Source organism: Prunus mume, linkage group LG8 (genome assembly GCF_029339155.1).
Source record: "Prunus mume cultivar Tortuosa linkage group LG8, ASM2933915v1, whole genome shotgun sequence".
Classification (NCBI taxonomy): domain Eukaryota; kingdom Viridiplantae; phylum Streptophyta; class Magnoliopsida; order Rosales; family Rosaceae; genus Prunus; species Prunus mume.
In genome coordinates this window covers 7051549-7066577 of record NC_142705.1, presented here as the reverse complement: position 1 = coordinate 7066577, position 15029 = coordinate 7051549, and the positions used below count along the sequence as shown (strand labels likewise).

Sequence of the window (15029 nt, the reverse complement as noted above, 5' to 3'; positions counted from 1 at the left end):
GAAACATTTTTGGTGTGAAAGAATATTGGGTTGCTTCGTAAAATAAGTCTTTTACGTATAAAAAAGAGTATGATGGGCTCAATATATGAGCCCACATTTTGCATCGACAAGCCAAGCCACATCTCAACTCTTCGTAAAATAAGTCTTTTAAATATTTTCGCATTATCTCTTGCATTTTATTATGAAAATTATGGCCATGGATATAGAAAAACAACGACAGCTCGACAGTCCGACAGTAGTAATAACAACTCTCAGCTTCAGCTAACCAACACACGTCACTGTATCTGTATACATACAGCCAAGGTGTCCACTCTAGGACCAACACACGACCTTCTTCCCCTCTCTCTCTCTCAAATTTGTACACTAAATTTAGTGAGTGCCTTCTCTCTCTCTCTCTCTCTCTCTCTCTCTCTCTCTCTTTATTTCTGTGACAAGTGCCCGTGAGCCCGTGAGAAAACCACTCATCATATAAAGATCTCTGAACTCTCTGACCCCAAAATACAAAAAGAGCTTTTGCAAAAGCTCTCTCTCTCTCTCTCACATCAGAATTCTCATTCTGATTTTCCACAGAAACCAACGGTCCTGATCAACCCTGCTGTCCTTGCTCAAACTCCATACCCCTTATCTTCTTTCATATTCCCTCAAACCTACAAACAGTCCACCATCATCACTCTTGAGTGAAAACACCAAATGGGTGTTCTTAGCAATTTATCTCCATCTTCTTCTTCCCTTGCTGTTTTGCTAATCACACTCACCACCCTGCAACTACATGGAGCAGAATCAAAGACCTTCTGGGGAGACATAGAAGCTCTCAAGGAGCTCAAGAACGCTCTGGACCCCACCTCAGTGAGCCCAGGCTCATGCATAAGCTCATGGGACTTCAAGCTCGACCCCTGCGACAATCTTTTCAGCGACCGATTCACCTGCGGCTTCAGGTGTGACCTGGTCGACTCAGCAACGAGTCGAGTCACCGAGCTCAGTCTCGACCAGGCCGGTTACTCCGGTTCGCTCTCTTCCATCTCCTGGAACCTCCCTTACCTCCAAACCCTCGACCTCTCCAACAACTTCTTCTCTGGCTCAATCCCCGACTCGCTCTCCAACCTGACTCGGCTGACTCGACTCGGTCTCTCCGGAAACTCCTTCTCTGGCTCCATACCCGCATCCATCGGATCACTCTCCAACCTCGAGGAGCTTTACCTCGACAGCAACAGTCTCGACGGCGCAATCCCACCGAGTTTGAATCGGCTGGCGAGCTTGAAACGACTCGAGCTCCAAGGGAACCAACTCAGCGGCGAGTTTCCCGAGTTGGGTTCTCTACAAAACCTCTTCTACTTGGATGCCAGCAACAACGCCATTTCTGGGCAAATCCCATTAACCCTCCCGAGCTCTCTGCTCCAAATCTCCATGAGAAACAACAGCTTGCAAGGAACAGTCCCGGAAAATATCAAACACTTGGGTTTTTTGCAGGTGCTCGATCTGAGTCACAACCAACTCGGTGGCTTTGTTCCCTCTTACCTCTTCGAGCACCCATCACTCCAGCAACTCACTCTCTCTTTCAACCAATTCTCGTCCGTACAGCCCCCAATTTCTCTGGGCACCCAGAGCGAGATGATTGCCCTGGACGTCAGCAACAACCAGCTCAAAGGTCCCCTGCCATCTTTCCTGCCCATGATGCCAAAGCTCTCTGCTTTGACATTGGAGAACAACAAGTTCATGGGTATGATTCCGACCCAGTACGCCTTCAAAGTGGCCGTACCGGGATCCGGAGTCTCGGCGTTCGAGAGGCTGTTGCTGGGCGGGAATTACTTATTCGGACCCATCCCGGGTCCGTTGCTGGAGCTCAAACCAGGTTCTGCAAATGTGGGTTTGGCCGATAACTGCTTGTACAGATGCCCGAGAGTTTTCTTTTTTTGTCAAGGTGGTGACCAGAAATCGCTTTCTGAGTGCAGAAGCTTCGGCCCAATAATCCCATGATCAAAACGTTATTATTTGTAACGTTATGACATAAAAATTACTAATTTTGATTGCTTCCTCTGGTTCTGTTTGTGCTTCGGTTTTTTTCTTTTTGAGGGTTTTTTATTTATTTTTATTAGATTATTTTTTGAAGTGGGAAATCTTGTGTTAAATACTGTAATAATGAGAAGGGTCGTCCTTGTCTGGTGGTACATGACCATAGTAAATCAGCTTGCTAGATTTTTTTTATCTTCCTCTGACACAGGAACGTTTGGCCCACGTGGTTTTCTATGCTTCTGAATCCTGATGGACTGAGGGCCCCACTCTGATGAACCACTCTCCTCACTTCTCTAGATTACTATTTGGTATTTTATACCGTATATCTAACAGACTAATACCATACAGTATGTACGCTTATAGACTGAATACGCTTGTACTGTTTTACAGCTTCCAGTTTTTATTCCTTTTTCTCGTGGTATACTACGTATTATAATATGGGTGTGTAGTTATACAATAGAAATTAATAACATGTATTTATAGTATTTAACCAATTTACGTATTATAATATGGTGTGTAGTTATACCAAGTAGAAATGCTCTAGTAAGATGTAAAGTTTATACTATGCGACGATGTTAAAATTTATATCACGTGACGATGTTCCAGTAACATGTGATGTGGCGGCATCCATGATTTAAAAGAGTAGTCCAATGATTAATTTACATTATCTTCATACCAAACCTTCGCTACATGCTTAAATTATTGATTTACGGACTTCATTTTTCTTTTCCATTATGGAACCTAACAACCTCCTCCACAACACAAGCATCATGATCATGATTCATGGGGCAACATTGATCCAGCCACAATACTTACCAGCAGCCAGACTATAATAAGCAAGCTCAGGTCAAGCATTGTGGCCCTACTGGTTTCATTCCAGTGTTCGAAAAGATTATGTTTCCAAACTTACCAGAACTAGCATTAGCCACAGTGGAGCTAAACCCCAAATTACAAATCCTAGTCACTTCCCACTAATTATGGAGAGCCTTGCTTAACTTAGTTAGTAGTTTTTTTTTAATATTTTTTATGAAGACTTTTTTTATTGAGAGGGACGATAATATACTAAAATCATACATATTACGTTAACGGGTACTTTGCATCTTAGTTAGAAGATAAATAAATAAGCATAGAAGAACTTTACTGTGAGGCTTAAGTTCAATAAATTCGAACACATGAGAGACATGACAAAAAGTTTTGATCTTTAAATTACCTACCACCTCTCTCTTCACTCCTTCCCTGCTGCACAGCTAGCTATAGAACACCTTCTCCATCACCCAATTAATTCTACTATCTCAGAAAATGAAGATTTCCATTCACAGCCGAACCTTGCTGCTCCTCTTTCTCTCACAGCTCCTCTCATTTCTTGCCTCCAAAGCATGCCATTTTGTAGATAAACAAGCCCTTCTCCATTTCAAGCATAACATCATTTCTGACCCTTCAAAGCTGCTGCATTCATGGTCAGTTTCCTCTGACTGCTGCTCTGCCTGGGAAGGTGTCGCGTGCAGCTCCTCCGGCAGAGTTGTCAATGTCTCACGTTCGGGACTTGTTTCAGACAATGACTTCATCGTTGACACGTACATGTCTGGTACTTTGTCCCCTTATATTGGAAACTTGTCCTCTCTTCAACTTCTTGACCTCAGTAATCTCAAGGACTTGAAGGGTCCAATACCACCAGAACTTGGGAAGCTATCTCAACTCACTCATCTCTTTCTTGATTCAAACAAGCTCGTTGGCTCAATACCAACTTCATTTGGTAATCTTTTTCGATTGGAGAAGCTCTTTCTTGGTGACAATTATATATCTGGTGCTGTTCCTTCCTCTGTTATTGGATCTTTGAGATCACTTGTGGAACTAGGCCTATCTGGAAATAGATTGTCCGGGCCAATTCCAACTTCAGTTGGGAAGTTGGTGTTGCTAGCGAAGCTTGATCTCCATGGGAACAATGTCTCTGGTAGCATTCCCACTAGCATTGGCAAGCTAAAGAGCCTTATATATCTTGATTTGTCAGAAAATCAGATAAGTGGAAGACTTCCTCAATCCATTGGTGCACTTTCCCAATTAGTCTTGCTCTATCTCAATCATAATCAGATTACTGGAAGCATTCCATCTTCGATTTCCGGGCTCAATTCTCTGCGGTTTTGTCAGTTATCAGAAAACAAGCTCAGAGGCACTTTACCAGCATCACTAGGCCAGCTCCCAAAGATCGAAAGGCTCATTTTCGAGAACAACAAATTTTCAGGAAAACTGCCAGAAACCATTGGCCATCTTGCAACTCTTACTGACATTTTCTTCTCCAACAACCATTTTACAGGCAAGATTCCTTCAAGTTTTGGCAATTTACATAAACTACAAACACTAGATTTATCGAGAAATCGACTGTCGGGTCAAATTCCTCCTCAGCTAGCAAAACTACAGAGGCTAAACACTTTGGAACTTTCATTCAATCCTTTGGGATTGGTTAGTATACCAACCTGGTTTGCAAGATTAAAGCTTTTCAGGCTATTGTTGGCAAAAACTGGTATTCAAGGGCAGCTTCCAAGTTGGTTATCTTCATCATCTATATCCATACTTGACTTATCAAGCAATGCCTTGACAGGGAAGTTACCTCATTGGATAGGCAACATGAGTAGCCTATCATTTCTGAACTTATCAAACAATGGTTTCCATGCATCAATCCCAGTTGAATTCAAAAACCTTTCACTTCTAATGGATCTTGATCTACATTCCAACAAGTTCTCTGGCCACATGGATTCAATATTCTCAAAAGAATCCCAAAACCCTCTTGGCCAATTTAATTCCATTGATCTTTCTTACAACTTGTTCACTGGACCCATTGATGAGGACATTGGAGAAAGATCCACAATGACCTCTATCAAAAGTCTAGTTTTATCACACAACCCATTGAGAGGAAGCATACCAAAGTCACTTGGGAAGTTGAGTGAGCTGCAGGTCCTAAAGCTTGTGCATAATGGGCTTTCTGGAAGGATACAAATGGAGCTTGCAGATGCCACAAAATTGGCTACAATTCTTCTTTCAAGCAATAACTTGAGTGGCACTATTCCAAAGGAGGTGCTGAATTTGAAGGATCTTCAAGAATTTGATGTGTCTGGAAACCAATTGTCTGGGAAAATTCCTCCTCACAAAGCAAACTTCCCTGTGTCTGCTTTGGCAGATAATCCTGGCTTGTGTGGAGCTCCACTTCCTCCTTGTAATCACTCTTAGCATTTTCCCCGAAATTTCCATTTTGAAAGTTTATCTTGGAATTCTGATTAATGATGAAAACTTTAAAAGTTCAGATCTTTACTTTTTGTGTAGGCTTAAATGTTTATGCCATTGCATCACTAAAATATTGAAGGTTCTGATGTGTTTGAGTCTTTGAGAGGCAACAGAGCAATGTCCCCCTAACGGCTATTTTTCCAGCCCTAAGCTCCACAATTCACGATTTCAAGCAAAGACTAATTAAATCTTCAACCCCTTGAAGCACCATGTGAGGCAGGTATTTACTTGTAATATAAAAACATGGTCCATACCTACTACCCCAGCAAATCTGTTGCAGATAAATAATAAAAAAGCTTAATGCTGGCCGGGCCATGGGAACAATGGACGACGTTGCCCTAGTTTTAGAACATGTTAAAATACCGTAAGGAAACAAATTGAGGTAAGCTGGTCATCCTCAAGACTCAAACCATGTCTTGTATTTTTCTCCCTGTTGTGTTGTTTGTTTTGGTGTCTTGTGTTTGGATTATGCTATGTCTATGATTCTGAGCTAGAATACTACTTTACACCGGCTACAACTCCCAATCAGTGAATTAAGTAATAACATTAACCTGATAAGAGTACTTGATGTTGCATTGATTTTGGGGATATATCACCTTCACAAAGTGGGGTGATGAAAGGAATAAATTTTGAGGTTGTTGATATTTCATGAATCTCAAGTATTGTATTAACAAATAAATACAGGTGTTACAACGAAATGAATTGGCAATACCATGTTATTGTGTGACAGTCATACCGAGAAATTTCTGATGAAGAAAAGGTTCTATAAACGAAAAACAAAGCATTGCATTTATATAGGTATAGGAGGGCAGAGAGAGAGAGATGTCAATATAATAAAATTAAAAGACCATTGATATCCCTTCGTAGCATAAGCGTCAAACATTATATATTATGTTATTTGGGTAGAAAGCTAACAAGCAGAGCACCAGTGGTCTAGTGGTAGAATAGTACCCTGCCACGGTACAGACCCGGGTTCGATTCCCGGCTGGTGCAGATTCTCTTTTCGTTGTATTTTACAACAACATTTCAACTGGATATTAATTTAATATGTTGCTGCCCTGCAGTTATATCATGTAGCTGCAGGCTTTAATCTAAAGTGCTTTTATTGACAGTTCATAGAAACAAGTTTCCCTGCAACTTGCATTGATGGCTTCACTGCACACTCTCCTCCCTCTTTGCTTCATGCACCATTTTCATGCCATATATAACCTGTTCATTATTGTCACTTCCTCCCCTTTCACCCTCTTTTTGGTTATAAGAAGCAAAAGCTCTGACCACTTCTCTCAAAGCAAAGCACAAACACCTTTGGGACCAGCAAAACATTTGCAAAAAATACTCATATCGAGCACATCCAACATACCACATAATCAAAGTACTTAAACTTTTGGGGAGGAGAACCCGAACTTAGGTGCAAGGATAACAAGCACAATACCCTATTCAAGTGTCTTAACCAACGTTACGTATGTGCTTAACCTTCTTTCCAAACATTAATGATTGTTTCACAAAACTAATTATCAAGAGTTTCCACTTTCAAATCTCAATGGTGGTGGGATATGGTTTTAAATTAAGCCGTAATAAGTAGATGATGCAGAAAATGAAAATTGTTACGAGTTTGATAGATTATATTAAGGGTGGTTGTGGTTCGATAACCGCGAATTTTTGCCCAAACGCAAACCGACCGACTATTTGCGGTATGGTGATTTTTGAAACGGCAAAAAGCGTCGGTTATCGTGAATTAACGGTTTAAAACCGCAAGTTCTTTTTGTGTCATAAAAATCCAATCTTCCACATTTTAGGCCTAATTTTGGTGTTTCTTTTGAAGCCTTTTGATTTCAAGCATACTTTAACCCAAAAATATAAATTCACAACCTAAATAAATAAATTCACAACCAAAACTTCTCAAGCATATATAAATTCACAACCTTCTCAACTTCTCAAGCATTCACAACTTCAACTTCTCAAGCATTCCAATTCCAAATCCTTTAAAGTTACAAACCAAAAGGAAAATGAAATGCAAAACGAATTAAAGTTACAACCCAAAGGAAAAATTCAATTCAAAGTTAATTAAAGTTACAAACTAAAAGGAAAATGCAATGCATTAATGTTCCAATGCAATGGATAAATAAGATATGAAATTACAAACTACCCTAGGGTCTTTCGGTCATTTTCTTGTCCGGAAGGATTTTGGGACCACAAGTGGTTTGGTGAGTGGTTCTGATGAATTGAAGGACCCCGTTGTGTTGTTTGAGCATCAATGTTATCTACAAAATGCAATTTAAAAAATATATATATATATATAGTCTCGGTTTTGGCGGATATGAAATTGCAAGTTTTGAAGAACAAAAATGACTCCAAATATGTTACATCTAGGATAAGTCTTGGTGAGATTTTGAGATTTTCCGCAAAATCGCTTTGGACACCCGCTCGGAGCTGTAAATCATTCCATCCTTAGGTTGTTTTTCGCGGATTGATTTTTGACAATCGAACCAATTATCGCATATTGGGCGTTATTCGGGTTCGATATGTCTAAACTGAAATGCCTCTAGATACCCTAGATTAGGATATTGTAAACGGAGTCCCGGATACTTAGAGTTTCAATAAATTTGTGTGATCGTGGCGATGTACCAATTGTCGTGTATCAAAGGCTCCCGGGATAGGGTTTTATTTTAAAGTTCTGTTTTGAAATTGCATTGCATTCATATAGGAAATTTTTATATGCTTATGATATTTGAATTCAGAAATATTTGCATGCGTCTATGCATGGGGTACGTGATGGTTGGCATGGGCTATGGTAAGGTAATATTTGATTTGTTGGTGGAGTGCGTTAAGCTACAAGTACCTCCCCTGACTGATTTTGGTTAATCTTTTGAGTACAAGAGGCCCTTGGGTTTTGACCTCGGTTGGAACAAATAAATATTGGTTACATTCATGTACTATTAGTATTAATATTATTATTATTATTATTCTGTTACATTATATATTTAGTATGTATATAATTATATGTATGTATGAATGTTCTTTGGTTCTATTTCTCGGTAAGGATACCCTCGCCGGTCGTACCTTTGAGAATGTTTATGAGAGTCCAATCCTCTCGGAACTCTTGCTTGAGTTGGGCTTAAGTATTATTCACGGATAATGTATGCATGTACTGTTTATGTTGTTTTGTTATGCTTATGGTTTCCTTGCATATAAAAAGTGGGGGTTATACCATTTTGTTTTCCTAAACTTGATGAATCAAACAAAATTCAAAAAATTCAAAAAAAATTCAAAAAAACCAATAAATTATGAATGTTTTCATTATAAATACATAACAATTTTATTCACTTTCCTATAAATACATAACAAGTTTATATTTTGTTGCATATTCTTTTTTTTTTCCTTGCCCTTTTGTTCAAATCTCCAAGCGGTGGAGATGCGAATAAAAAAGGTAAGGCTTATTCACATGAATAGTAGTAGACCTTATCTTGCATTTACCTTAACTTTAGCCTTAGCCAAAAAATTTTGAGATATTTTGAACATGCTCTTACAAAGGCCGCCATGTCCTGCTTCTCAGCCCATCACGTGATAGTGCCTCGTGCCCTTTCTTGCTGCTCAATGTTCATCATATCACGAGTCTTCATCTGATTTTGCCACGTGTCCTGTTGAGTTCGTATCTGTGCCTCACGAGTGCCACAGTTAGCTCAAGACTAAACAAATTTGGAAATATATTACCCGAAAAGTATGACAAAAATGCAAATAAGGAGATATAGATATATATATATATATATATATATAGAGAGAGAGAGAGAGAGAGAGAGAGAGAGAGAGAGAGAGAGAGAAAAAGGCTGAGGACAAATAAAGCAACCCAAAAGGGGTTTTTGCTGTCAAATTTGGGCCACGCCACATGTTTATTTGTTTGAACATGCATAGCTTTAGATTAGAGACGTATGTATGTGATATATTGAAGTACATGCATTATACTTATCTATCTTTGAAAAAGGAGAAAAGGGAACTTAATTTTGGGATGCCAAAATGAGAACAAATTCCCCTATTTTTTAGGCCAATTATACATTTATCGATCATGATCATAAAATCTAAACAAAACCCATACAAACCCCAAATAGACAAGTTATCCATAATTGAGCACAAACATGATTGTGATTCAAGGAAAGCGAGGCATAGCCGCATAGATAGAGACATCAATCGTCCACTTGTTTGCTGCTGATTGTTGATGCACATAAACCCCGCGATGCATCAACAGCTAACAATCACACCCGCAAGCTCTGAAACTATGAAATCAATGTGAAAGTGAGTGTCTTTATGTTTGTGGCCGTGTGTGTTTGTGAGAGAGACAGCATGCTTGCTTAATTAGCCTTGTACTGAAATGAAAGGCTAATTTGTTGTGAGCAGTAAGCTGATCAACCAACTTGACAATTGATCCTGCCTGGTGTTCTGATTCAAATATATCACTCAACCAAAGGCTCCTTGGATAGTTGATGTATGAAGTCTAGCTCATTAAACTACTTGCACCTTCAAAATTGAAAGGGGTTCATAATGAAAGAAACGGGACACAAAAGTCAAAACCCCTAAATTATTTTTTCCTTCTCTCTGTGTTCCAAGTTCCAACTGTTGAACTCTGACCCTCTTTGATCAAATTTGAATGTGTCATTGAGTTTGTGACAGACAGTCACAGTTGGTTGTACTTCAGATTAAGTGGGCTCTGTTAGCATTTAAGCTCCAAAAAATCATACAATGTGTTTGCAAGATGGATGTTTTCCAAAGTCTGCAGGGCACAAGTGAAGGGGACTTTCTCTGTTCTTCTTTTTTGTGTCTCAAATCACTTGCTTAAAAATTTATTAAGACAACCCAGCCTCCAAAATTCCTTATTTGATTTGAATGATGGGCTCTAGCCCTTCGTGGAGACAAATTTTTTTGAATGATGGTCCTTAGGAACTCTGTTTACCTTTTATTGTTACAGTGCAGAAAACATCAAACACAAATTCTGCATTTGTAATGAAATCTGAGTTGTTCAATCTCACCCCTGATTTCTACTGTGTTTGCACTCACATGATGCAGTAATTTCAGACAAAAAATTTACTTTTCCCTGCAGCATATGCATACCCTTGTCCTGAAAAGCAGATTCATGGCAGTCCACATCAAGCAGCTCAAAATGTTACCCATGCTTGCTTGGGACCACGAATCAAGGGAATCTACTCAATCATGGAAGCAGAGAGAGGGAGAGAAAGAGAGAGAGTCCACCCTCCACACCTCAATGTGTTATCACTTTATCTATGCCCTCCATCTCAAATATATCTTCATTCTCCAATTCTGGTTCCAAAGAAGCAAAAAAAATGTGTAGCTTATGTATGTTTTGTTTACTCTAAATTAATATAATCAACGGAGAGGAGGATTCGAACTTGAGTGCAAGGGGACAGATTCAGTGTCCTCTCTAACCAACGTGTCTGCAATAACTTAAGTATATGGATATTGAAAACCCTACATAAAAGGAATATAGCCAAATTTACACTTGAGACTTCAAATTACTTGCCCCAGTTAAATCCAAGACCTAATGCCTCATCCTATAACAAGAGAAAGAGTGTGAAAGAGGTAAATTACTATTAAGAGCTAAATCCAATTCTTCCTCCTTATTAAGAGTGTGAGAGATATATACTACCCTATTGGGAAGATTCATGGTTAATTTAAACGGATTGAAGAAGCCAATCAATTAACCTAAGAAAATGGTGACAAATTATCAAGCATTCGGATGTTTTGCATTTTGTTTTCTCCCATATAAGATAGATTGTGCGAAAGTTCTTCTACCAATTTGATTGTTTGATAAATGATCAGATACTTACAAAACTAAAATTATAATCTGATAACTCACTAACAACAAAGTTAAATCATTACAATTTGGCGGAGTCAGAAATAGTTGTCGAACTTGTAGTACCATCGAACACATGTTCAAGTATGTCGAACTTAAAACCTACTCCAAGCCGGTTGGGGAGCTTCGTGAGGGATTTCCGATGGATGGAGATACCCTTATATCCATAATGAATGAAGGCACCGTATTCCCAACAAAAGACACTGGACAGACAGACATATATAAGACATGAGTCACCTTCTTCATTGGAAATTTCACAAGATTCCGTACTTTCTGTTTGTATTTTCACTTCTCACTTTCCCGTACCATCATCACGAACAACAGCACGCTCCAACTCCAAGGGCATTTCCGTCCAATCTTAAAAATATATATATATATATATCACTTGGGGCACCCCGTTTTATCCTGGTTGGGCTCCATATGCCGAGGAGGGCCAATCCGCATTCAATTTTCAAGCCCACTCGTTTATTTATTTTTTCGCCAAAAAAAAAAACAATTTCAAATTTTGATTTTCAAATTTCAAAATTTAAAAACTTTAAAAAAAAGAATTCTAATAATTGAAAGAAAGAAAAAATAACGTATGATTTATTGGGCAACGTCACCTGTCCAATAGTAACCCACCACGTGAGCAAACGACTCTGGGCGGCTGAAAACGACAGGGGAAGTCTACGAAGCCGGCTCTTTATTCATGTTGTTGTTTTACCATCCCCATCTGGTTAACCGTCAACTAATGGAATCTCAATATACGTATTTTGACCGGCTCTCTCTCTCTCCGTTTTTTGTTTTTCTGTTTTTTTTTTTTGGTTTCCATTGACGATTTTTATTCCGCGGGAAGTTACAAAACCACCCCTACTGCAGCTGAGCTGAGTCACTCAACCACTGGCGTTTTAAAAAGAGGGTTTGGAACACGTGACGGTGAGGAGAAAAATTTATATATTATGGGAATAACATTGTTTTGTTATTTCAATCAATTATATTCCGTCATATATGATAAAGATTTCATATGATGAAGTGTGATTAAATTGAGATAGCAAAATAGTGTTATCGTCCGTGACATACATGTCCTTTTCAATAGTTAAAATAAATTTGGTATTACGTGCAAAATTGCCACTTTAATAATAATAGTATTAGAACGGAATTTGATAGCCATATTAATTTAGCAATTTTTTATTATAAATTATTCAGTTTGATCGCAAAATACTGTTATCGCCCGTAGTGTCATGCACCAATATTATGTTATAGCATATGTTATTTTTATTTTTAAACAATGTACCATAATAACATCCCGTGACAATGTCACAACCCACACCCAATGACAGATCTAGGCATGGTCTAGAGTGGGCTCTAGCTCAATGCTAAATTTGGAGATACAAAAATTAATGATAATTTTATGAGTCAAACCCAAGTTAATTAAAAATAGTCCACCCCTCTTTATTGAAATTAGCCTGTCACAACCATAGATTTCATCTCTAGAGGCACCCACACACATCAGACATCATGTTTTTCTATTACCAATCCATGTAAGCTATAACTCTATATTTGAACTTGAGAGCTTAGAAGTAGTAGGTCTCATCCTCTTTAAAATTGTATCAACCTTTATCTAGTGGGTTCTTTAATATTAGTAAGTTTCTCTCTTACTTTTTGTTTAATTTACAAATTCAATTGTTATTGTTAGCTTTTTATGACTTAGAGTTAGGGTGTTAAATTTTAGGGCTTTTTTTATATACAATTTGCTAGGATTTTATTGATGACTTGTTATTTTTCTGATTTAATCTATTCATTACTTGATCTTTGCTTTTATATAGTCTTGTTGTTTTTTGGTTTTGTTAAATGCTTGTAGCTCGTGATTGTGTAATTGTAGATCTATATGACTGTACTCCCTAAGTCTATATGTACTCCCATAAAATTTAAATATTGCGAATTGAAGAATAGTTGCTACCACTCATTTTCTTTGCGTATAAAAAAGAAAAACCTGCAGCCTATAGTCAATTAACCATGAAAACTTGCTTTTAAAAAGAAAAAAAAAAGCAATATAAAAATCTCCCATTAAAAAATATTAGTCCACTCCTACAAAAATTTCCTGGTCCACCCTTGCCCACACGAATGTATTTTCCGTAATTTGAACTCACACCTATGAGGGTTTGATCAGTGGCCAGCACAGAAGAAGACCTATGTACATGAAAATGGAAATAAAAATAAAAATAAAAATGAAGGGGGAATCATTTGAGTTGGGAGAGGTTGGAGACAAAAGCTGGACCCATGTCATTGACTCATTGGCTCGTATCATCACTTTTCTGCGCCTTTCGTTGCTTCTAAGCCATGTATGTACTGTCGTTGAACTTTGATCATTATGGAGATTGCAGATTGGAGACTGGAGATTGGCTTTCCAGTCCAGGGGGTCGTACCAATTTCTGGGCTGGCCTCAACTCATGAATTGATTAAATTATGGATCAATTCAATTTGGGTTATCAGACCAAAATAATAAAATAATTCAATTTGCTTTGCCTCAGTTTCTTGAGATAGTGTGATTCTCTTCTTGGTTTTATATGGAAAATTAATTAAGGTGATGTATATACGTGGATAAAACTGGGATACAGTCAAATATGCTTCAACTCATTGTGTTGCGTCTACGGGCCAATAGTTTTACGACACATCACGAAACATTAACACGTTGGATATAACCTTAATTAATTGCCCTCGTTAATCACAACTCGAAGAAAACTCGTTAAAATGTTGTCATATGAACACAAGTTGTGGAAAGTTATTTAGCTGTATTGGAAATTTATAGTACAAGTGTCAAATGGTAGCTGCGTATGTGCCATGATTTATGATATCAAACAATTCATATCGTATTCATATTCATTGCCGCCATTTACTCAAAATTCTCAAGAATTTTGGAAGGAAAATAGAGAAAACCATGTTAGTTTCTACTGCTCTACAGTTTTTGTTTTGTTTTTTTTTTCTTTTAAGCAAATTCAGTTTAGAATTCCTTCTCTAATAGAGGAAATGACAGTCCTGCTCACCTAAGGAGTATAAGTGAGGGTTAAGACTATTAATTATGTGTGTCCTTGGATTAATCCAAGGACTTTTACATGAAAGGAGCTAAGCAGTGTTCAACACAAAAGAATTGTGATCCCTTGTTTTTTCAAAGCAATGAACTATATTTAGGTTGTAGGTTGTCGATGCAAGCAATTAAAGACTATTAATTAAAACGGGATATGACGGTTATCAGGTAAGCCACAAAATCTTAGCCAAATGGATATATTCCAGTTCAATTTAGTTTTTTGATAAGCACTTGAAAAACAAAAGATTCAGTGAGAACAAAAAAGGAAAAAAAGGAACAAATAAGCAATGCGCCAATTTCGGTTGAGTTCGTAATAAAGTGCGAAAACAATGAGCGGGGAAACAAAAGCTTTAAGTGGTGAAGAACCAAAACGAGCGGCGATCAATGCGGTAGGCAGATGTTGTAAATTAGTCAAAAGAAATGGGCCAATTCCTTCCCTGCTCAAAGAAAAGTAAAAAGGAAGGGAAAAAAAACACAAAGGTGGCGGTTTCCTAGGTATTCACGACGCAGTGGTTTGTGTGGGACGAACCGCACCCTATAATTCTTATCCCACTCCCCCTCCCAAAAATCCAAATTACAAAATTAAAAGAAAAAAGAAAAAGAAAAAAGAAAATGGAAGTTATGTAAAGATGGGAGCTGTCTGTGGATATGGTCCGCCCTGGCCTACCCATACATGCACAAAACCCAGACAGGGAAGAAAAATCCAGTCAAGAGGGCAGTCATCGTAATTTCAGACAGAAAAAATAATATTTTCCATTTTTATTTATTTTTACAAAAACAAATATATATTTATTTATGAACAGTACGGTTTATTTAGTA

At 38.0% G+C, this 15029-nt stretch overlaps 2 protein-coding genes and 1 non-coding gene across 3 annotated transcripts; all 3 read left to right on the top strand.

Moving 5' to 3' along the window:
* The first annotated feature begins 358 nt into the window (after positions 1–358).
* On the top strand, positions 359–2165 carry LOC103340168 (Leucine-rich repeat (LRR) family protein). Its single transcript, XM_008243555.3, has one exon. The coding sequence runs from the start codon at positions 691–693 to the stop codon at positions 1972–1974; it is 1284 nt and encodes a 427-aa protein (XP_008241777.2). The 5' UTR covers positions 359–690; the 3' UTR covers positions 1975–2165.
* Positions 2166–3137: 972 nt separating this feature from the next.
* Positions 3138–5313, top strand: LOC103340170 (uncharacterized). Its single transcript, XM_008243557.3, has one exon. It carries the CDS (start codon positions 3310–3312, stop codon positions 5230–5232), a length of 1923 nt encoding a protein of 640 aa, XP_008241779.2. The 5' UTR covers positions 3138–3309; the 3' UTR covers positions 5233–5313.
* Positions 5314–6208: 895 nt separating this feature from the next.
* Positions 6209–6279, top strand: TRNAG-GCC (transfer RNA glycine (anticodon GCC)). The gene has a single exon. It is a non-coding gene; the product is annotated as a tRNA-Gly (tRNA).
* The last annotated feature ends 8750 nt before the right edge of the window (positions 6280–15029 follow it).